This window comes from Mandrillus leucophaeus, unplaced genomic scaffold, assembly GCF_000951045.1.
Source record: "Mandrillus leucophaeus isolate KB7577 unplaced genomic scaffold, Mleu.le_1.0 Scaffold768, whole genome shotgun sequence".
Taxonomy (NCBI): domain Eukaryota; kingdom Metazoa; phylum Chordata; class Mammalia; order Primates; family Cercopithecidae; genus Mandrillus; species Mandrillus leucophaeus.
Window position 1 is genome coordinate 1079307 of NW_012108341.1, and position 23583 is coordinate 1102889.

The 23583-nt window shown below is 36.0% G+C and overlaps 1 protein-coding gene across 1 annotated transcript in view; it reads right to left on the reverse strand.

Moving 5' to 3' along the window:
- The window catches only part of GAS2L3 (growth arrest-specific 2 like 3), a 31739-nt gene that overhangs the window by 3533 nt on the left and 4623 nt on the right, over positions 1–23583 (reverse strand). Inside the window, exons 3-7 of the mRNA XM_011966644.1 lie at positions 21036–21204; positions 19816–19931; positions 10273–10414; positions 4340–4403; positions 3572–3714 (exon numbers count right to left, since the gene is read on the reverse strand). Coding sequence (XP_011822034.1) covers positions 3572–3714; positions 4340–4403; positions 10273–10414; positions 19816–19931; positions 21036–21204 — 634 coding nt within the window. The remainder of the gene's footprint in view (positions 1–3571; positions 3715–4339; positions 4404–10272; positions 10415–19815; positions 19932–21035; positions 21205–23583) is intronic.

Below are 23583 nucleotides of genomic sequence, written 5' to 3' on the forward strand. Positions count from 1 at the left end.
GCTTGTTAACAAATATTGAGATTAGACATTGCTAATCTAACATAAAAGCCACAATCTTCCCAGCACAACTTTGTGGTAAAGAAATTCTTATTTTCCCCAGTTTTACCAAAGAGGTTAAACTTGCCTGAGATCATGCAGCTAGTAAGTAGCGGAGCCAGGTTTCAGATCCAAACAGCCTAGCTGGTGTCTCTCTGTCTCTCTCGCTCAATTGTCTCTCTCTCTCTCTCTCTTTTATTTTTCTCTCTCTCCCTCCCTCCCTCCCACCCACCCTTCATCTTCGAACACATAACACAGTGAGGGCAATTAACACATTTGTTGAGTTTTGGGGAAACATACGAGTTCGTTACTAAGCTTTACTTTGTTTTAAGCCCTGAGTTAGTAATACATGTCAAATCAAAGACAGGCCAGTCAGATAAAGGCTAAGTAGGAATTTTCACTTGTCCCTTAACAGTGTACTAAACTAATATTGTGGGGGAAATATCTAGATTTGCTCAAATTTATTATTAAAATTGGCAGAAACATATTCACATCTATTCTCTCAAGACTGGGTAAAATTCTTAAAATTTTCAATTCAAGGTGCATTTCTCTAAAAGTGCTCTGTTTCAATAGCCTGCTAAGGAAATAGGAGTTGGCATGGGGGAACTCTACTTCAGCCAGTCAAGAAGCTTACAGAAATTTTTATTATTATAAATATTTTTAAATAGTAGAACTGCAGTAAATACAAAAACAAATTTAAGAATTATATATTCAAAACATGGAAATATAAATATATTAAGTAAAGATATTTGTTGAAATATCTATGACTGAAAAAAGTCACACATCAGCCACTGTGGAAAATATTTGGCTTTTCCTAAAATTATGTTTTTGAAAAAGGAAGGTCATGAATGTTTTTTTCAATTACTGCCACACACAATTTATCAAAACGAATTCATATAACTAAACTTAGGCATGATGTTAAACAGAGTCTCTTTAGATATGCCTAATTTAGCTGAGCACCAATAGAAATTTATATGATTGTCTTAAATATCTACCTAAATCAAATGAACACTAGTGGATTCACTAGGGCCTGATAAGAAAGGTCCAGAATTTATTTTCCTATATCATGTATTTAACAAAATAATGTGCTTATAAACAAATAGAACTGATTTTCATAAGTCACCCAATCAAGTTTATCTTGTTCACATGCACACGTGCACATGTGCATCTACGTTCATACAGACACACACATCATGCACATAAAATGGTGAAAAATAAACTGAACTCTGGGAAAGGGCTTACAGTTATTAGAACCATGTTGATACATTAGTTAACCAAAGTAATCTGAAAGGAGATATATCTTTTAGTCACCACTTTCTGTCTGTAAAAATTTCCTAAGTATACAGAATTGCAGTTGTATATTTTGTAACAGGACTCTAAATCATGAATCAGATAATAATTGTTCCTTATTTTCAACAAAGATCTCTGTAGATCACGTATTTACAGGTAGACATTGAATGTATTCATATAGCACATATATATTTAGAGAAATGTTTCTTTTTAGTTTTCATAACAAGAATGTAGATATAAGAAGGCATATCTTTTCCTTGTTTAAGGTACCTGAAGCTCACTTATATTGAGCAGTACAAATCAGCACTAACCCACAATCAGAACAAGGCGTGAGCCTAAAAGAAATAAGAGCTGTAGGTAAGAAATGATTTCTTCTGATTTTATTACATAATTTACATCATAATACTGAAGGAAATAGCTAAGGAAATAAAAATAATCTACAAAGGTACTATATTACTATTATTTTCATTCTCATTTCTGTACAGTTTGTCTGTATATACATATTTTATACAAAATAAATGTTTCTTGTTGCTACATATTCTTCATAATGATCACAATGATTATCCTGTTAAGATTATGAATCCTAATTTGCCAAACCATTGCCCTATTTGAGAGTATTTACATTGCTTTCAATTTTTCACCATTCTAAGTCCTAATGCAATAAACACATTCATTGATGCTACTTTTTCCCTCTTCAACTACAATAAAAATGAAAAAGTAATATTTTTGTAGCTCTTAATATTTATCCATTTCTTTTTCAAAAGTTTACATCATTTTCCATTGCCAACAGTAAACCCTAAATACAGTTTACTAGAATTTAAAAGCACCAGGCTTCATAATTTTAAAAAATCTTGCTAATGGGGCAAATGGCAAATGGTATTTCATAGCTGTTATAATCTGATTTCCTCAATTATCAGCAAGTTTTGACACTGCGCTATCTTCCTGTGTGAACACAGACCTTGCCCACTTATTTACTACAATGATTTTCTTATCAAACTGTGTAAGGTCTTTATATAATAGGGAAATGAAAACACTGTATTTTCCACTTGATACAAATATTTTTCCAATGTTTCCTTTTTATTTAATTATCATTCTTTAAGGTTACATGAGTTTTAAATTTTATTTTCTACCTACTGCATTCTTTCTGCTTCCCATATTGATATTGACAATCATTATATATATTATATATATATAAAATATATACACACACACACATCAATAGCATAATGTAGGTAGATACTCTGGCCGGATAAAAGAGTTGTTCATTCTGACATGTTCTTAATCTGTCTTGCAAGGTTATCTGATAGTTTTACTATAGACTTTTATTACATTAAACAAAACAATCAAGGCAATACTTTTAAAATGTTTATTAGTAATGATTTATTCATTATTTCTTAATTTTGTGTATTTCACACTTTCACAAAATGCTACAGTCCAAACAACAGTCTAAGCAGAAAATGTTCATGCTCAGTTCACCTTCATTGTTCACACTGTAGTCACTGTAGAAGACCCACAACCCAAGGAAGAGCAATTCTATTAACTTCTACCTAATGAACAGATAACGTTAAGAAGACTATCCAGTTGTAACTTATCATCTAACAAGTTTGGATATATTCTGGAGGAGAGAATTCTCAAAAAAAAAAAAAAAAAAACCCATCAATATTCCCTCACAACTTTCCCTCCTCCTGTATTCTCCATCTACTTAGAGAAACCTTGGAAATCACCCTAGATTCTCTCTTTCTCACACAATCAGTCACTAATTCCTGTCAATTCTTCTAACAATTCCTCCTAAATATGTCTTATATTTGTTCCTTTTGCTTCATCCCCATTACTGCTGCTCAAGTTCAAGCTCTCATCTTACGCCTGGATTATTACCATAAAACCAATATCACCTCTACATGACCATGAGAATATTCCTTATAATTTGCAAATCAGATTACAATACTACCAGACTGAAAAAAGAATCAATGAATTCTTGTGGCCTATAGTGCTCTTCATGATGAGTTCCAATCAGTTTGCCCCACCACTCCTCAACTACACATTTATTCCTCATCATACACACGCAATAACAAATCACCTTTAAAATATAATGCCCTGAATTCATCAGAGAATGGAGAATAGTACTGGTTTATATTCTGAATAAGAAATACTTGCTTTTAAAAATAGCATCACCTGTAGCAAACTAGAAGTGCTTAAAACTATGAGACTTCAAGGTACTATGGTCAAAAGAAAGTGTGGCAACTACTTACAGCTTCATGTAGCTCTTCATGCTGACAGCACGATTTTGGAATGGTGATGGAATCTTCAGGCCCAGAAGTATTAAGCAAGGTCTCTTCTAACTCAATTTCTTTCTCAAGTTTTACTAACACTGGTGGCTCAACCCCATATCTGAAAACCAACCAGGAGATCTGATTATTCAAGCAAAGTTGACCCAGGTACTTGCCTGCACATCAAGATAGATTTTCTTTCTGAAGCAAAGTCTATATGGTCCTTTTCTACCAATTGTTTCACTGGGATATTTGAAAATGCTGTTTAATGTCTCATAGATTGCAAAATATCTATATTATAATCCTCACATCATAGCACATATTTGGGTTGCAGGATGCTCCCAATATTCTACCTGGGATCCTGAAAGATGGCTTTCAAATCACCTGGTGAGTAAAGACAGAACTGAAGTAGGTATGGGGGACACCGCGCCTTGGCCTTCTGCCAGATCCTCTCTGTGTTCAGAGGACTTGCTTTGACTTCAACTGCCTTAGACTACATGATCTTACCCTATCCTTAATGTAAAAAATTGAACAGTAAATGCAGTTTAACAGTAAATGAAGACAAGCTATATTGAGAACTCAGATGTTTACATATGCTCATGCAAACAGAACAAAGTTGATAAAGAAACAAAAAATAGCAAATTAATTTAAAGCAATTTTTTAATTTATAGAAAATAGAGTTCTAAAATTCAGTAGATTTAAAATGTTTATAACATTGAAATTCTGAAATATGGTGAAATACATACCTTGACACAATTCGACCAATTTCAAGAAGGCAAAGATACACCTGTCTTGGATCTTTGTGCAAAACTGTGGAAAATAAAATCACTTATTTTATACAGCAAAATTAAGTATGGAAACATATTTCTAGCATGGAAGAAGAGAGTTAAATTAAAAAAAAAAATGAAGACAGTGGGTTTACTAGTTCAGAAAAAATAAAGAAAAGGCACTTTTATTTTTTCTACTTATTATCTTCGACAAATTAGTTTAAAAAAAACCAGCTAACAAGAACAGAATGAAAAATTACCATGGACCTTTATTTGTACAGCATTTAAAGTCTAAAAAATTGAGGGCTTAGTAACATTGCTTATGTTTCAGATCTTTCAACAAGAGATACCATTAAAAGATATATAATACCTCGATTTTATTTTAAGCTATCTTTAGCATTGAATTATGTGTTAATACCTTTCTCAAACTCTTACAAAGAGGAGAGAAAGTACTTCCTAACTCATTCTAGGATGACAGCATTACCCTGATACCAAAGGTAGCCAGCCAGATGAAGACATCATAAGAAAACGAAAACCCAGTATGTCTTATGAATATAGATACAAAAATCCTCAAAGAAATACTGGCAAACCAAATCCAGCAGCATATTAAAGGATTATATACCATGCAAGTGTCATTTATGCCAGAAATAGTTCAATATAAGAAAATCAACCAATGCAATACACTATTAGCAGAGTAAAGAAAAAACACACACAATTATCTTATCTCAAGAGACAAAGAGCCACTTCACAAAATCCAACCATTTCATGATTTAAAAAAAAAAAAAAAACAGACTGAACAAACCAGGAAAAGAAGGAAAGTTTCTCAATCTGATAAAGGGCATCTAGGAAAAACCCACAGTCATTATCTTTCTTAAAGGTAAAAAACTGTAAGTCTCCCTCTCAAGACCAGGAAAAGACAAGGATGTCCACTGTTATTATTTCTATTCAGCATTGTATTGGAGGTTGTAGCCATGACATTTATGCAAGAAAAATAAATAAATCGTATCTGGACTAGAAAGGAAGAAGGAAAACTACATCTATTAACAGATAACATAGGCCAGACATGGTGGCTCACACCTATACTACTACTAGCACTTTGGGAGACTGAGGCGGGAAGATTGCTTGAGGCTAGGAGTTTGAGATCAGCCTGGGCAACAAAGTGAGACTCTGTCTCTACAATTTTCTTTTTTTTTTTAATTAGCCAGGCATAGTGGCACACACTTGTAATCCCAGATACTCAAGAGGCCGAGGCAGGAGGATGAACTGAATCCATGAGTTCAAGACTGCAGCGAGCTATTATCATGCCACTTATACTCCAGTCCTGGGTGACCGAGGGAGACCCCGTCTCAAAAAACAAAGCAACAAAAACTAAACAAAAAAACAAAAAACAGGTAACGTAATCCTATGTATAGAAGAAAACCCTGAAGAATCTACAAAATAACTGTTAGAGCTAATAAGCAAGTTCAGCAAAGTTGTGGGAGGTAACATCAACACACAAAAATTAGTTGCATACACCAGAAATGAACAGTATGAAAATGAAATGAAGAAAATAATTCCACTTAAAATGGCTTCAAAAAGAACAAAGTACTTGGAAGTCAACCTAATCACAGAATTGTAACACTCGTACACTGAAAACTACAAAACACTGTTGAATGAAATTTTAAGATTATAAATAGAGACATCTCATGTTCGTGGATTGGAAGACAATTTGTTAAGACAGCAACATTCCCCCAATCGACCTGCAGATTCAGTGTAATCCTTATCAAAATTACAACAGCCCTTTTTTTTTTCCCAGAAATGGAAAAGCTGATGATCCAATTAATATGGGACTCCAAAGGCACAGAAAAGCCTAACCAATCTAGAAAAAGAACAAAGTTGGAGACTCACACCTCCCAATTTCAAAACTCACTATAAGCTACAGTAATCAAGACAGTGTATCACTGGCATAGGGATAAATGTACAGATCAATGGAATGGAAATGAGTGTCCAGAAATAAACCCACACATTTATGTACAATTAATTTCAACAAGATGCTAAGACAATTCAATAAGGAGAGAACAGGTTTTTCAACAAACTGTGTTGGCACAACTGGACATCTATATGCAAAAGAATGAATTTGAACCCCTACCTCCCACCATATACAAAAACTAACTCAAAATAGATCAATGACCTAAAACTAAGAGGCACCAACTGTAACATTTATAGAAGAAAATATAGGTTAAAAATATGTATGACTTTAATTAGGCAACGGATTTTTAGATGACCAAAAGTATGAATAAGCAAAAAAAAAAAAAAAAAATAGATAAACATCACCAAAATTTAAAATTTGCATATATCAAAGGACACTATCAAGAAAGTAAAAAAATAACCCAAAGGCTAGGAGAAAATATTTACAAATCCTATCTAATATGGCCTAGTATCTAGAATATATAAAGAATTCTTGCAAGCTGACAAAAAGGGTAAATGACCCAATTGTTTAAATAGGCAAAGGATTTGAATAGACAGTCTCCAAAGTTGTTATACAAGTGGTTAACAAGCATATAAAAAGATGTTCAATGTCCTTAGGGAAATGCAAATCAAAACCACAACAAAATACTGCTTCACACCCACTAGCATGGTTATAATAAAAACAAAAACAGGCAATAACAAGTATTGACAAAGATGTGGAGAAATTGGAACACATGGGCACTGCTGGTGGAAATGTAAAATGGTCCAGCCACTTTGAAAATAGCTCCTCAAAAAGATAGACAGAGTTACCATATGACCTAGAAATTCCACTCCTAGGCATATATCTGAAAGAATTAAAAAATATGTTTACAGCCGGGCGCAGTGGCTCAAGCCTGTAATCCCAGCACTTTGGAAGGTCGAGATGGGCGGATCACAAGGTCAGGAGATCGAGACGATCCCGGCTAACGCGGTAAAACCCCGTCTCTACTAAAAAATACAAAAAATTAGCTGGGCATGGTAGCGGGTGCCTGTAGTCCCAGCTACTCGGGAGGCTGAGGCAGGAGAATGGCATGAACCCGGGAGGCGGAGCTTGCAGTGAGTCGAGATTGTGCCACTGCACTCCTGCCTGGGTGACAGAGCAAGACTCTTGTCTCAAAAAAAAGATGTTTACGTCAAAATTTGTACACAAATGTTCAGAGCAACATTATTCACAATAGCCAAAGAGTGGAAACAATCCAAATGCCCACTAGCTGATTAATGGATTAAAAAAATATGGCATAGCTATACAATGGAATATTAGTCTACCATAAAAAGGAATGAAGTACTGTTACATGCTACAACATAAATGAACCACTGTGCTAAGTAGAAGAAACAGACACAAAAGGCCACATATTGTATGATTCCATTTACATGAAACATCAAGAATATGCAAATCCATAGAGACAGAGAACAGGGTTTGCCTTGGCATGGGGGAAGAGAATAACTGGGACTAATTGCTAATAGGTATAGATTTTCTAGAAATGTTCCAAAATTAGATAGTAGTAATGATTGTACAACATAGTGAATATACTAAAAACCACTGAAATGTACATTTTAAAATTATAAATTTTACATTATGTACACAGCATATCTCAATTTTTATGCTACTACAAAAGAAACTAATACACTTAAAAATGGTTAAATGGTTAAGATAGTAATTTTTTTTTTGAGTCTCACTTTCACCCAGTCTGGAGTGCAGTGGCGTGATCTTGGCTCACTGCACTCCCAGGTTCAAGCAATTCTCCCGCCTCAGCCTCCTGAGTAGCTGGGACTACTGGCATGCACCACCATGCCCAGCTGATTTTTGTATTTTTGTAGAGACGGGGTTTCACCATGTTGCCCAGGCTGGTCTCGAACCCCTGTCCTCAGGTGATCTGCCTGCCTCAGCCTCCCAAAGTGCCGGGATTACAGGCGTGAGCCACCGTGCCCAGCCTAAGATAGTAAATTTTATGTGCATTTTAATACAATACTAAAAATAAAAATAAATTTAAAAGGAAATGCAATATAAAGGTAAACAGGGATCTTTAAAATATTTTTTAAAAAGGCCTGATCATAGAACATACGCTAAATGCAATGATATAGTAGTAGTTATGGATCATCTACCTTTCTGTTCCAGTCCTTAAAGTTAGAAAGTCTAGGAAATTTCTGAATCCTAATCTAATCATGTGCAATATGTGCATGAACTGCATTTGCCCTGATTCTCTCAATAAAAATAGTAATTGTTCTTTGACTTATGAATAGCATCTATTATACATCCCAAGCACAAAGTATACTCTTTCAAAGCAATAAAAAGCCTACATTTGAGTTTAAAATTCATACCAACAGAGGAATTTATCCTAAAATTTTTATTAAACTTGTTTTTCTAAATACTTTCTAAGTTTCTTAAAATAGTATATTTGTTTCATAAAATAGCTATGAGTTGCTAGCAAAGTGTGAAAAATTAAGAGGCTCATCTTTGAGACCTCTGGAGAGTAAAAACATTAGCTTATTGGTTCAATGCCTCAAAATGAATTACTGCTATTGACAGCGCTTTACTTAGTCCTATACTGACCTTCAGGAGAGTGAGAAGATGCCTTCTACTGAAAATGAGAAATATACAACCATCTTATGTCCTTTCAGAAACTATAAACCAGAAACTAGAGAATTCAAAGCATTTCCACTTTCTTTTGATGTCTAGAAAGTAGATATGCCATTACATCAACTACATTGTCAATAAAGATCAGCCCACCTGGATCTAAAGCAAGGTGCAAACAGAGGGATAAAATAGCATCCCATGCTTGCTCTGCACTGGATACGGGTGCCCAGATGCAGAGTAAACGGGAGGCAACTTACCCTGTGTGCAGGCAATAAGGGTGTGCACTGTCAGTAGAGAATTTTAAAACAATAATGCACCAACTAAAAGTCAGTTTGCTTTTTACTATCACCACAAACCAGCAATCCTAAACAATGTCAGTGACAAAACTTCTACCAGGGCAGACAACTCCCACAGCCCTGCCCTTGGTATACTGCTGTGCTTATCACATTATGAATTCAGTGTGTGGGGGTAGGGAGGTGGGTATGGGTGTGTATGTACACATACATAAATGCTTTCAAATATAGTACAAAACTTAAATAGCTACCGCTTTAGTCACTATACAGGTGCTTCTGTTGACTTAAAGGAAATGAGAAAATACGTCAATCATTCTTCAACGGAGCATGACTTCTCAAAATGAATTGTCAAAAATATTAATCCATTAGAGTTGGCAGCTGTTGTTATACGGTAAAGCTAAACACCATGATTATACATTATTAGGCCTTCTGTCATTTCCATAATTATATGGTGAAAGGGAAGTTACTACTTTTTAGGCTTGGTAGAGTAATTCTTAATGTAGCCAACTCATTTAGGAATTTAGAATTTTAGGGCATTCTAGACACATAAAATCTTTAACTGTAAGTGAAAAGGTTAATATATTTGATTTATTTAATATCTGATTCTTTTTTTTTTTTTTGAGACGGAGTCTCGCTCTGTCACCCAGGCTGGACTGCAGTGGTGTGATCTCGGCTCACTGCAAGCTCCACCTCCCAGGTTCACGCCATTCTCCTGCCTCAGCCTTCCAAGTAGCTGGGACTACAGGTGCCCGCCAGCATGCCCAGCTAATTTTTTTTTTTTTTAGTAGACGGGGTTTCACCGTGTTAGCCAGGATGGTTTCGATCTCCTGACCTCATGATCCGCCCGTCTCAGCCTCCCAAAGTGCTAGAATTATAGGCATGAGCCACTGCGCCCAGCCCTGATTCTCCAATAGTTTAACATATATTCCAAGTATACATTTTTCTAGGAAAATGAGATGAGGCATTTGAGTCCTTATTTGGAAAGAAAAATTAGAGGTTAAGGATATTAAAATCTCCTAATAAGCATTAAAAACAAGAATGTCAACAACATCACTTACCTAAACCTTCAGATTCAAAGAGGTAAGTTTCATCAACCCCAATGTCCCTACACCAGTGAAGGAAGTTTGCGGTATTGTCCCGAGCAAAGAATGAACCTGATGCAGCATCTTTCTTACAGGGCACTTTTCTCGCTGGAAAATTCTGGAAAAGATAAAATAATAATTTCAAAAATGTATCAAGGATATTTTCATTAAACAGTCATTTTGATATTACTAAATAAATGTTCAATCCATCACCTGTAACCAAAAAGTACACAACTTTGGAGAAAAAAGATACTTTTGAAAACTATTTTATTTTACTTTAAAGCAGAGGTCCCCAAACCCTGGGCCACAGACTGGTACCGGTCCGTGGCCTGTTAGGAACCAGGCCGCACAGCAGGAGGTGAGCAGTGGGTAAGCAAGCATTATCACCTGAACTCTGCCTCCTATCAGATCAGCAGCAGCATTAGATTCTCACAGAAGCTCGAACCCTATTGTGAACTGTGCATGCGAGGGATCTAGGCTGCGTGCTCCTTATGAGAATCTAATGCCTGATGATCTGAGGTTGAGCAGTTTCATCTCAAAACCCCCCCAGCCCCAAATCTGTGGAAACACTGTCTTCCATTAAACCAGTCCCTGGTGCCAAAAAGATTGGGGACTGCTGCTTTAAAGTATATTCCAGAAAAATGATTCCTAGAAAAACAATTTGGTCAAAATTAGCAGTAGGATCAAGCATCTCTCACCTCTTTCTTTTTAAAATGACGTAAGAATCTTAAATTAAAATAAAAACTGACAGCCTAATAATTGCAAAGCACTCTCAACTGTATGTCTCTCTACACATAGTTCAATATAAACCTCAAATTATTGCTATGTTAAAAGTTAAGAGATGGGTATGATGACTCACTTGTAATCCCATCACTTTGGGAGGCTGAAGCAGGGTTGCTTGAGGCTAGGAGCTCAAGACCAGCCTGGGCAACATAGTATGACCTCATTTCTATAAAATATTTTTTTAAACATTAGGCAGGTATGGTGGCACGTAGCTAAAGTCCCGCTGCTCAGGAGGCTGAGGTGAGAGCATCACTTGAGCCCAGCAGTTCCAGGATGCAGTAAGCTATGATCATGCCACTGTACTCCAGCCTGGGCAACAGAGCAAGACTCTTTCTCAAAAAAAAAAAAAAAATCACAGACACCCATTTTTGCTTCCTTCCTTCCATGTAGATTCATAAAGATGGTTCTGAGTTTCTTGAGGAGACTATCAAATAAGGAAGTAGTTGTTCCTTCTTAATTAAAGTTTTTTGAAAACTTATGATCTAAGTTTCACAGAATCTTAATTTTTTTTTACTATCTGCTCCAAGATTATTTGGATAATTCTGCTGAGCCTAAGAGATTTTTTTGTTTTGGTTCGGTTTAAATTTTTACTTGAATAAGCAATCCATGAATATGATTTTTGTAATTTTTGTTATTACGCCTTTCTCTCACCTACTCCCAGTTCCTCTCTCTCCCTAGAGTTAACCACTATTACTAGTTCCTTGTATATCCTTCCTGTTACTATTTATTTCCAAAACTAAAATAACCTTAGGAGTTTTTTTTTCCCTGATTGAATACAGAATATACAATCACTGAAAAAAAAAAAAAAATCAAACCAAGAGCAAACTACAAAGTATCAACTGAAATCCTCTCACCCACATTTCGGCAAGACATCTCTATGCACAACTATACACATATTTGTATCTACAAAACGTCACATAAGCCATTCTTCAATTTCATTTGTGTGTGCATGTGTGCATATACACTAAATGACAGGGTGTAGACATCATGTGGGGTTTAAAACAACATATTTAAAAAATTGTTTCTAATGAATGTATAATATTCCAATGTGGCTGGTTACCATAATTAATTTTTACCAATTTCTCTATTGATGAACATTTAGGTTGTTCCTAATTTCTGTACTATCACTTTCACAAACTTCTGATTATTTTCTCAGAATAAATTCCTACAAGTAGACCTATGTATCAAAAGATGTGCTTTAGGGGGCAGAGCGAGACAGCCCCATACAAACCTACAACATTTGTCTTGCCCACAGGAACATCAAATTTTAACAACTAACTACACACAAGAAGCACCATTACAAGAATCAAAAATCAGACCAGAAATCTGGTTTTAATTTCATATCGCTGAGAGAGACATTGAAGAGGGAAGGAAAGACAGTCTTAAATTGCCCACCCCTCCCTCCATCTTCCCGGCAGCAACCACATGGCACAGAGAATCTGTGTATCTGGGAGAGGGAGAGTACAGTGATTTTGAGGCTTTACATTGAACTCACTGCTGTCCTTACACAGCAGAAGGCAGAACCAGGCTTTAGTAGCTGACGTCTGCCCATGGAGAAAGCATTTGGACCAACCCCAGCTAGAGGGGACTCACCCATTACAGTAATAAGAGCTTGAGTTCAGACAAGCCTCGCTACCATGAACTGGAGTGCTCTGGGGACCTAAGTGAACTTGAGGGACAGTCTAAGCCACAAGAATTGCAAGTCCTAGGCAAGTCCAGTGCTGAGATGGACTCAGAGCCAGTGGACCAGAGGGGAGGAGCATATGACCTACTGAGACATCAACCAGGCTAAGCGTGTGCTTGCACCACCTCCCCCAACCCCTGGCAGCAGCCACAAGGTACAGAGAAAGCTGTGCACTTGGAAGACAGACAGCACAGCAACTGGAGGACTTTACGCTGAACTCAGTGCTGCCTTGTCACAATGGTGACCTATCAGGATTCATCACCTGCTGAGTAAAGAACCCTTGGGCCCTGAATAACCATCAGTGATACCCAGGTAATACGCCATGGGCGTTGGGCTGTCAGACATACTAGCTTCAGGTGGGACTGAATACATTCCCAGTTTTGGTGGCTACAATGAAAGACTCCTCCTGTTTGAGAAAGGCAAGGGGAAAAGTAAAGCTGACTCTGTCTTGTGCCTTAGGGACCAACTCAGACACAGTGGGGTAGAGCACCAAGCAAGCTCTGAGGAGTCCCCAGCTTTAGGCCTCGGCTCTTGGTCAGCATTTCTGGACCTGGCCTGGGCCAGAGGGGAGGCCACTGCCTTGAAGGGTGAGTCCCAGGCCTGGCAGCATTCACCACAAGCTGACTAAAGAGCCCTTGGGTTCTACTGGCAGTGGCCTGGCAGAAACCCACAGGGGCCAGTGGTGGTAGTAGCCACAGGGAGAGGCTCCTCTGCCCATAAAAAGAGGAAGAAAGAGTGGGAAGGACTTTGACTTGTGGTTTGAGTGCTGGCTTAGCTGCAGTAAAACAGTAATATCAGGTAAATTTCTAAGGTTTAAGACTTCAATCTCTGGCTCCCAGACAGCATCTCTGGACCCAACCAGGGCCTGGGGGAACATGACTCCATTGTGTATTATTTGTTTCTTTTCTCTTGCTGCTTTTAGGATCCTTTAAGCATGAAGGAGAAATAAAGACTTTCCCAGACAACAAAAGCTGAAGGATTTCATCCACACCAGACCATCCTACAAGAAACGCTAAAGTGAGTTCTTTATCCTTGACCTTTAGGAGTTTATTAAATGCCTTGAGGTAGTGTTCTTTGGTTAAATCTGCTAGTGTTTTATAACTTTCTTGTACTTGAATATTGATATCTTTCTCTAGGTTTGGGAAGTTCTGTGACAATATCCCTTGCTATTAATAGTTCTTTTGCTTATGCAATCAGTTTAAAATAATGGGTTATAAGATATTATTTGCAAGCCTTATGGTAACCTCAAATCAAAAAACATACAACAGATACATGAAAAATAGAAAGTAAGAAATTAAAGCATACCACCAGAGAAAATCAGCTTCACTAAAAGACAGGAAGGAAGGAAAGAAGGAGCCGACCAAAAAACAACCAGAAAACAACAAAATGGCAGGAGTAAGTCCTTATTTATCAATTATAACACTGAATGTAAATAGATTAAATTCTCCAATCAAAAGACTACAAAGTAGCTGAATGGATGAAAAAGCAAGACCCAATTTTCTGTTGTCTCCAGGAAACACTCTTCACCCATAAAAACACATATAGACTGAAAATAAAGGGATGGAAAAAGATACTCCATGCCAATGGGAAACCCGAAAAACAGGAGTAGCTATATTTATATCAGACAAAATGAATTCTAAGACAAAACCCATAAGAAGAGACAAAGAAGGTCATTATATAATGATAAAGAGGTCAATTCAGCAAGAGGATATAAAAATTGTAAATATATATGGACCCAATGCTAGAGCACTCAGATAAATAAAGCAAATATTATTACAGCTAAAGAGAGAGAGAGACTCCAATATAGTAATAGATGGAGACTTCAAAACCCCACTTTCGGCATTGCTCAGATCTTCCAGATAGAAAATCAGAAAAGACACATCAGACTTAATCTTCACTGTAGAACAAATAGACCTAACAGATATTTACAGAACATCTCATTCAGCAGCTGCTTTAATCTCCTTAGCAGGTGGATCATTCTCAAGCACAGATCATATGTTAGGTTACAAAACAACTCCTAAAATATTTTTTAAAATTGAAATAATATAAAGCATCTTCTCTGACCATAATGGAATAAAACTAGAAATCTATAACAAGAGTAATTTTGGAAACAATATAAACACATGGAAATTAAACAATATGCTCCTGAATGACTGACACCAGTGGGTCAATGAGGAAATTAAGAAGAAAACTGAAAAATTTTCTTGAAAAAAATAATGAAAACACAAATACCAAAACCTATGGGATACAGTGAAAGCAGTATTAAGAGGTAAATTTATAGCTGTAAGTGTCCACATCAAAAAAGAAGAAAAACTTAAAATAAATAACCTAACAATGCATCTTAAAGAACTAAAAAAACAAGTGCAAATCAACTCGAAATTAGTACAAGAAAAGAAATAATGAAGATCAGAACAGAAATAAATGAAATTGAAATGACAAAAACAATAGCAAAAGATAAACAAAACTTAAAGTTGGTTTTTTGAAAGGATAAATAAAATTGACAGACCTTAAGTCAGACTAAGAAAAAAGAGAGAAGACCCAAATAAAATCAGAGATGAAAAAGGAGACATTACAACTGATACCACAGAAATTTAAAGGATTATACTGAGCAACTGTATGACAACAAAACCTGAACAGACCAATAACAAGTAACAAGATCAAAGCTGTAAAAAAAAGCCTCCCAGTAAAGAAAAGCCTGGGACCCAAGTGCTTCACTGCTGAATTCTACCAAACATTTGAAGAAGAACTAATAGCAGTCCTACTCAAACTATTCTGAAAAACAGAAGAGGAGGGATTACTTCCAAACTCATTCTATGAGGCCAGTATTATACCAAAACCAGACAAAGACATATTAAAAAATGAAGATAACAGACCAATATCTCTGATGAATATTGATGCAAAAATCCTCAACAAAATACTAGCAAACTGAATTCAACAATACATTTAAAAAATTATTCATCATGACCAATTGGGATTTATCGCAGGGATGCGACGATGTTTCAACATGTGCAAATCAATCAGTGTGATACATCTATCAACGAAATGAAGTATAAAAACCATATATATCATTTCAATTGATGTAGAAAAAGCATTTGATAAAATTTAAATCCCTTTGTGATAAAAACCCTAAAGAAACTGGGTATAGAAGGAACACACCTCAGCATAATAAAAGCCATATGATGACAGACCCACAGCTAGTATCATACCAAATGAGGAAAAACTGAAAGCCTTTCCTCTAAGGTCTGGACCACAACAAGGATGCCCACTTTCATCACTGTTATTCAACACAATTCTGGAAGTCCTAGCTAGAGTAATCAGACAAGAGAAAGAAAGATTTGGCATCCGAACTGGAAAGGAAGATGTCAAATATTCTTGTTTGCAGATGATATGATCTTATATTTAGAAAAACCTAAAGACCCCCCCACACACAAAAAAACCATTAGAGCTGATAAACAAATTCAGTAAAGTTTCAGGACACAAAATCAACATACAAAAATCTGTAGCATTTGTATGGCAACAATCTGAAAAAGAAATAAAAAGTAATCCTATTTACAACAGTCACAAATAAAATTAAATACCTAGGAATTAACTTAAGCTAAGAAGTGAAATATCTCTACAATAAAACACTAATGAAAAATTGAAGAGGGCACCAAAAAATGGTAAAATATTCCATGTGCATGGATTGGAAGAATCAATATTGTTAAAATGGTCATACTACTCAAAGCAATCTACAGACTCAATGTAATCCTTACCAAAATAACAACGGCATTCTTCATAGAAATGGAAAAAAGATCCTAAAATTTATATGGAATCACAAAAGACTGAGAATAGTCAAAACTATCCTGAGTAAAAAGAACAAAATTGGAGGAATCACATTACCTGACTTCAACCAAAACAGTATGGTACTGGCATAAAGAGACACAGACCAATGGAACAGAAAAGAAAACTCAGAAATAAATCCAGATAACTGTAGTGAACTCACTTATAACAAAGGTGCTAGGAACAGAGATTGGAGAAAGGACAGTCTCTTCAATAAAATCTGCTGGGAAAACTGGGTATTCACATGCAGAAGAATGAAACTTGACCCCTGTCTCTCACCATATATAAAAATGAAATAAAAATGGATTAAATACTTAAATCTAAGACCTCGTACTATGCAACTGTTACAAGAAAACATTGGGAAAACTCTCCATGACATTGGTCTGGGCAAAAACTTCGTAAGTAATACCCCACAAGCAGAAGCAACCAAATCAAAAATAAATAGGATCACATCAAGTTAAAAAGCTTCTGCACAGTAAAGGAAACAACACATTGAAGAGCAACCCACAGAATGGGAGAAAATATCTGCAAACAATCCATCTGACAAGGGATTATTAAGTAGAATATGTAAGGAGCTCAAACAACTCTGTAGGATAAAATCTAATAATCCAATTTAAAAATGGGCAAAAGATTTGAATAGACATTTCTCAAAAGACACACAAATGGCAAACAGATATAAGAAAAGGTGCTCAACATCACTGATATCAAAGAAATGCAAATCAAAACTACAATGAGATATCATCTCACCCCAATTAAAATGGCTTTCATCCCAAAGACAAGCAATAACAAATGCTGGCAAAGATGTGGAGAAAAGGGAACCCTCATACACTGCTGGTGGTAATATAAATTACTACAGCCACTATGGAGAACAGTTTCAAGGTTCCTCAAAAAACTGAAAATAGAGCTACCATATGACCCAACAACCCACTGGGTATATACCCAACAGAAAGGAAATCAGTATATTAAAGAGATTATCTGCACTCCTATGTTTGCTGAAGCACTGTTCTCAATAGCCAAGATTTGGAATCAACCTAAATGTCCATCAACAGATGAACAGGTAAAGAAAATGTGGCACATATATACAATGGAGTACCATAGAGCTATAAAAAAGACTGAGATCCTGTTATTTGTAACAGGATAGAACTGGAGGTCATTATGTTAAGTGAAATACAACAGGCACAGAAAGACAAACATCACATGTTCTCAACTATTTGTGGGTGCTAAAAATCAACAACTGAACTCATGGAGATAGTAGAAGGACGCTTAGCAGAGGCTGGGAAGGATTGTGGGAGGTGGGGGAAGTGGAGATGTTTAAGGGTGCAAAAAATATAGTTAGAAAGAATTAATAATACCTAGTATTTGATAGTACAACAGGGTGATTACAGTCAATAATAATTTAATTGTACATTTAAAAATAACTAAAAGAGTACAATTGGATTGCTTGTAACACAAAGAATAAATACTTGAGGGAATGGATATCCTATTTTCCACGATGATTATTACTTATTGCATGCCTGTATCAAAGTATCTCATGTACCCCATAAATATACACACCTAGTATGTACCCACAAAATATTTTTACAAGATATACCTTCTTTTCAGTGATATATATATACACACACACATATCATCCACTGTCCCCTAGAATGATGATACTCCCTTATATTTCCACCAACTGTGTGTAAATTTGCAGACTCCAAACTCTTGAGAATACCTACATTTGATGAAAAGAGAGGAAACCTTACCGACTTCAAATCATGACTTCAGGGCTAACGAATGAAAACTGTCTAAAAACATTTATTATTTATACAATCAATATTTATAGAAATTACCACCAACACAATATATGGAAAATATATAAAGAAGAAAATAATAATAGCAGCTGCTACTCGTGTGCCAGGAACCATCACAAGCTCTTTTCCCATTTAACCCTCACAACAATTCTTTTTTTTTTTTTCTTTTTTCTTATTATTATACTTTAAGTTCTAGGGTACATGTGCATAACGTGCAGGTTTGTTACATATCTATACTCGTGCCATGTTGCTGTGCTGCACCTATCAACTCGTCAGCACCCATCAACTCGTCATTTACATCAGGTATAACTCCCAATGCAATCCCTCCCCCCTCCCCCCTCCCCATGATAGGCCCCGGTGTGTGATGTTCCCCTTCCCGAGTCCAAGTGATCTCATTGTTCAGTTCCCACCTATGAGTGAGAACATGCGGTGTTTGGTTTTCTGTTCTTGTGATAGTTTGCTAAGAATGATGGTTTCCAGCTGCATCCATGTCCCTACAAAGGACACAAACTCATCCTTTTTTATGGCTGCATAGTATTCCATGGTGTATATGTGCCACATTTTCTTAATCCAGAATGGGAGAAAATTTTTGCAATCTACTCATCTGACAAAGGGCTAATATCCAGAACCTATAAAGAACTCAAACAAATTTACAAGAAAAAAACAAACAACCCCATCAAAAAGTGGGCAAAGGATATGAACAGACATTTCTCAAAAGAAGACATTCATACAGTCAACAGACACATGAAAAAATGCTCATCATCACTGGCCATCAGAGAAATGCAAATCAAAACCACAATGAGATACCATCTCACACCAGTTAGGATGGTGATCATTAAAAAGTCAGGAAACAACAGGTGCTGGAGAGGATGTGGAGAAATAGGAACACTTTTACACTGTTGGTGGGATTGTAAACTAGTTCAACCATTATGGAAAACAGTATGGCGATTCCTCAAGGATCTAGAACTAGATGTACCATATGACCCAGCCATCCCATTACTGGGTATATACCCAAAGGATTATAAATCATGCTGCTATAAAGACACATGCACACGTATGTTTATTGCGGCACTACTCACAATAGCAAAGACTTGGAATCAACCCAAATGTCCATCAGTAACCCTCACAACAATTCTAAAAGGAAGTTATGTTAATGTTCTCAAGAAGAGCTGGATTGACTATGCATCAAGCACTATGTTAGACACCATCTGTACATTCACTCATTTAATTTGACTGAACTCTCACAAATAAATCCTAAGGTAACTGTTAATGTCATTTTATGAAAGAGAACATTTTTCCAGATCTTGAAAAGGGTTAAGTAAATTATTCAACATCTCATAGCCAGTTGGCATGGAAGTCTACAACCTTCTAGAGATAAGAAATATACATAAATTAATAGGTACCAAGACATAAAATCAACACTGTCAAACATTTACTTACCCCTGATTCTTCAGAGTTGCATGTTTTCACCATGTTTTGAAGAACATCAATCAGTTGACATAGTAGTACTCCATTATCAAGTTCTTCCAATAATTTTTCTGCCTTAACTTTAATACCTAAAAACATATTTCAAAGTTAAGATTCTTCTAGAAACATAAATTCAAACAATATGGTTAAAATTAATTAAATAGAATCAGATTACAGCAAAACACTAGAAAAATATCAGATCAGACTCTTAAATACTCTTAGAAGGTACAGTTAAAATAGCAAATAATGGCAAGTTAACTTAATGATACTGAAACAAAAATATCTGTAATGTAGAAGTACAGAAAAAATATAGAAAACCGACATCGATTTTATTTCATTTGAAATAAATTCACTGCGTATTAATATTCCTTGCACAAGAATAATAGTCTCTATAAATAAGATGGACTTGGTTCCAATTTTAAAATTAAAGACAATACCATAACAAATACCCAGGGAATACTAACGTTTTACTTCTAGATTATCTTCTTTAAAAACATTATTATTACATAATAAACTCTAAACATTATCCATCAAACTGATAATAGACAAATGCAGATAATATTTGGTATTTTATTATCTTGGAAGGGCTATATCATTTAAGATACTCTTTTTCATGAACACTTAAGAATTCCACATAAAATTATTTAAAGTAAAATTTTTCTGGGGAGAAAGTTTAAAGCATTCATCATATTCTCTAATAGCGTAAAAAATATGATGCCAGACATTCTCCAACCTGACACTTCTTCCTAGGTTTCATATGCCTCTATCCTTCAATGCCTCAGAAATTGTAATCATTTTATCTACAGTATATATTTCACTCAAAGTTCATGGCTTACACAAGACTAAGGCGGGTGGGGGGTGAGGGGGGTGAATCAGTAAAAAAAAAAAAAAAAAAAAAAAGATCAACACACTTTTTAAAGATGATTTTAACAATGAAAATGTTCATTATTCAAAGTTTATTGACCTCTTCGGTTAAATCTCAAATTTCCTACTATTCAAGACCCAAGGTTCAGGGTGAATCAGAGTATTTCCCCAGCTGAAATGTAACTTTGGTGAAAGCAAGGGCACTGAATACTTCATTCACTAGAGTATCCCCAGCATCTGTAATAATCACTCCTTGACAAAGAGTAAGGCTCTCAATAAATGCATACTGAATAAGATAATACAATTTGGGGTATTGTTTCAAGCATCACCTAATAAACCAGATAACCAGATTGATAGATCTTCTTGCATGGGCAACAGAGTGGCTTCATGCCTCACAGCTATCCACTCATCATACTGACAAACATTAGCCAATCCTGGTCCATGTCTGGGGGTCAGAGGACTCCGAGGACTTAGAGGCAGATCTTCTCCAAACCATACCTAAAGAAAAAAAAAAAATCAATCAACTGAATGAATAAAACCTTTGCTAAAAGTCATCATAATCCACATCAATATTTAAATGATGAAGCATAAATCATACATAATAGACACATATAAAAAGCTGCTGTAGCTCACAGCAAATATATAAATTAGAAGCAACGTGTTAGTCCTGTTCTGCTGCCCAGGCTATAGTGCAGTGATGTGATCATGGTTTACTGCAGCCTCGACTCCCAGGCTCAAGCAATCCTCCCACCTCAGCCTCCCAAGTAGCTGAGAACACAGGCACATGCCACCACACCCAGCTAAGTTTTTAATTTTATGTATTGCAGAGATGTGGTCGTCCTATGTTGCCCAGGATGGTCTTGAACTCCTGGGCTCAAACGATCCTTCCGCTTCAGACTCCCCAAAGTGCTGGGATTACAGGCACGAGCCACTGCGCCCAGCCGAGACATTTTCAATATTAAATATTGTGGTCAATGTAAGAAAACCCCAAATTAATGAATGGATTCTACTATTGAAGCAAGAGGGTACAATTCAACAAATAATATTTTGCCTTCACTTGTTAGCTTGAGTAAGTTTAACAAGTTACTTGACCAGAGTCTTAATATCTTAGCTGTAAGATGGGTTACTGATTCCTGCCTTATAAAATACACCTTTGTAGCATCTGGCATTGGGCCTAGCAGACAGCAGAGACTCAATAAACATTTGTTGAATAAATGAATGAATGAAGCATAAATGGCATTTTGTAAGCTTCAAATCATAATAACAGTGTTATCTTTTTAAAAAATGTCTAAGTAGTTTAGTTTAAAACAAGTGGATAGCAAACTATAGTCCATGGGGCAAATCTTGTCTCATCTGATTTTGTAAGCCCAGAAGCTAAGAATAGTTTTTACATTTTAAAATGGCTGTTATATAAGTAACTGCATAATATCTCAATTTTGCCTACTGGCCCACAGAGCATGAAATACTACCTGGCCAATTCACAGTTTAGAATAAAAACTGACACTCTATAAATTTTGTAATTTTATAGATGTTATAATAAACACTTGCAAAATTTTGAAATACAATTAGAGATTCTTTAATGTAAGATTATAGAAAAGGCTGTATCAATTCTTCAGATTGTAAAAGTAGTAATCAAGTCATTATGAAGTCACTTTTTAAAACAGACATAAATACCTCTTGTCCTTCTCCTTACTGAACAACTTAGAAAGGAGTATTATTAGAGCCTAAGTGAAATGCATAGGAGATTCCAAGAGTGGGGTGGCTTGGAATGGAGAGTCAGAGCTTGAGTGAGGTGAGTGGGCATCCAGGTATGGGAACAGTCCTGTGCAAGATGTCAGACCCTGAGGAGGATAAAGAGGGCATCTAACAGGTGCAAAGAGGGAATGTCCCAATACAGAGTGTCAGAGTCCAAGTGAGCTAAGCATCTACCCAGGGTGTGGGTGGCAGCAATAATGAGAGAACAGTAACACACATGAGGATTTATCAAATGGGAGCCAATCTTCTCACTGAAGACAGATGCAAATATAGAATGAGAGAAGCAAGAATGAATCCTTTGGTGTTGAATTCAAATATCTCTTATCTGAAAGCAAAGAAACTCTCAAAGAACGCCAAAAGGACACTTAAGCCAGCATGAAGGGACTTCTACTGGCTGAACTGAGGGCAATTTGAGCATTGAGATAAATAACAGAAATGGATTATACCACACTGAATAAAATAGGAAACTATGAGTTAACACAGATATAAATGAATACACTGAAATTTTGACAAGAATGGGATTTTTACATAGTCTCGAAGTACCTGCACACAAAATATGACAAAGGGAAAAAGAGTAATTTTACAGTTCAGAAACCTGACAGACAGCATCAGAACCAAATGATGGAGGTGAACTTCATCAATAACAGGACAAATCAAAATCATATGCCACCTGACAGGACGCAATGAGAAAAATTCCTGCCCAAGATGCATAACCTGAGTTTAGTCATGAAAAAACATCAAACAAATCCAAATTGAGGGACATTCTACAAAATTAGTGGTCTGGAATATTCAAAATTATCAAGGTAATTAAAGACAAGCAAAGACTGAGATACTGTTCCAGCCTAATGAAGACTAAAGAGACATGAAAACTAAATGCAACACATAATTCTGAAATGCTTATTATTGAGACAACTGGCAACACTTGAAAGTGGCCTGCGTATTAAATGGTAGTACTGCAGCAGCATTAATATCCTGATTCTGATTATTTCATTGTGGTTGTGCAGGAAGATGTCCTTGTTTTTGAGAAATACACACTAAAATATTCAGAGGTAATAAGAGCATTAGAGTCGTCACTTCCTCTCAAATGGTTCAGGCAAACAAATTTCTCTGTACTACACTTAA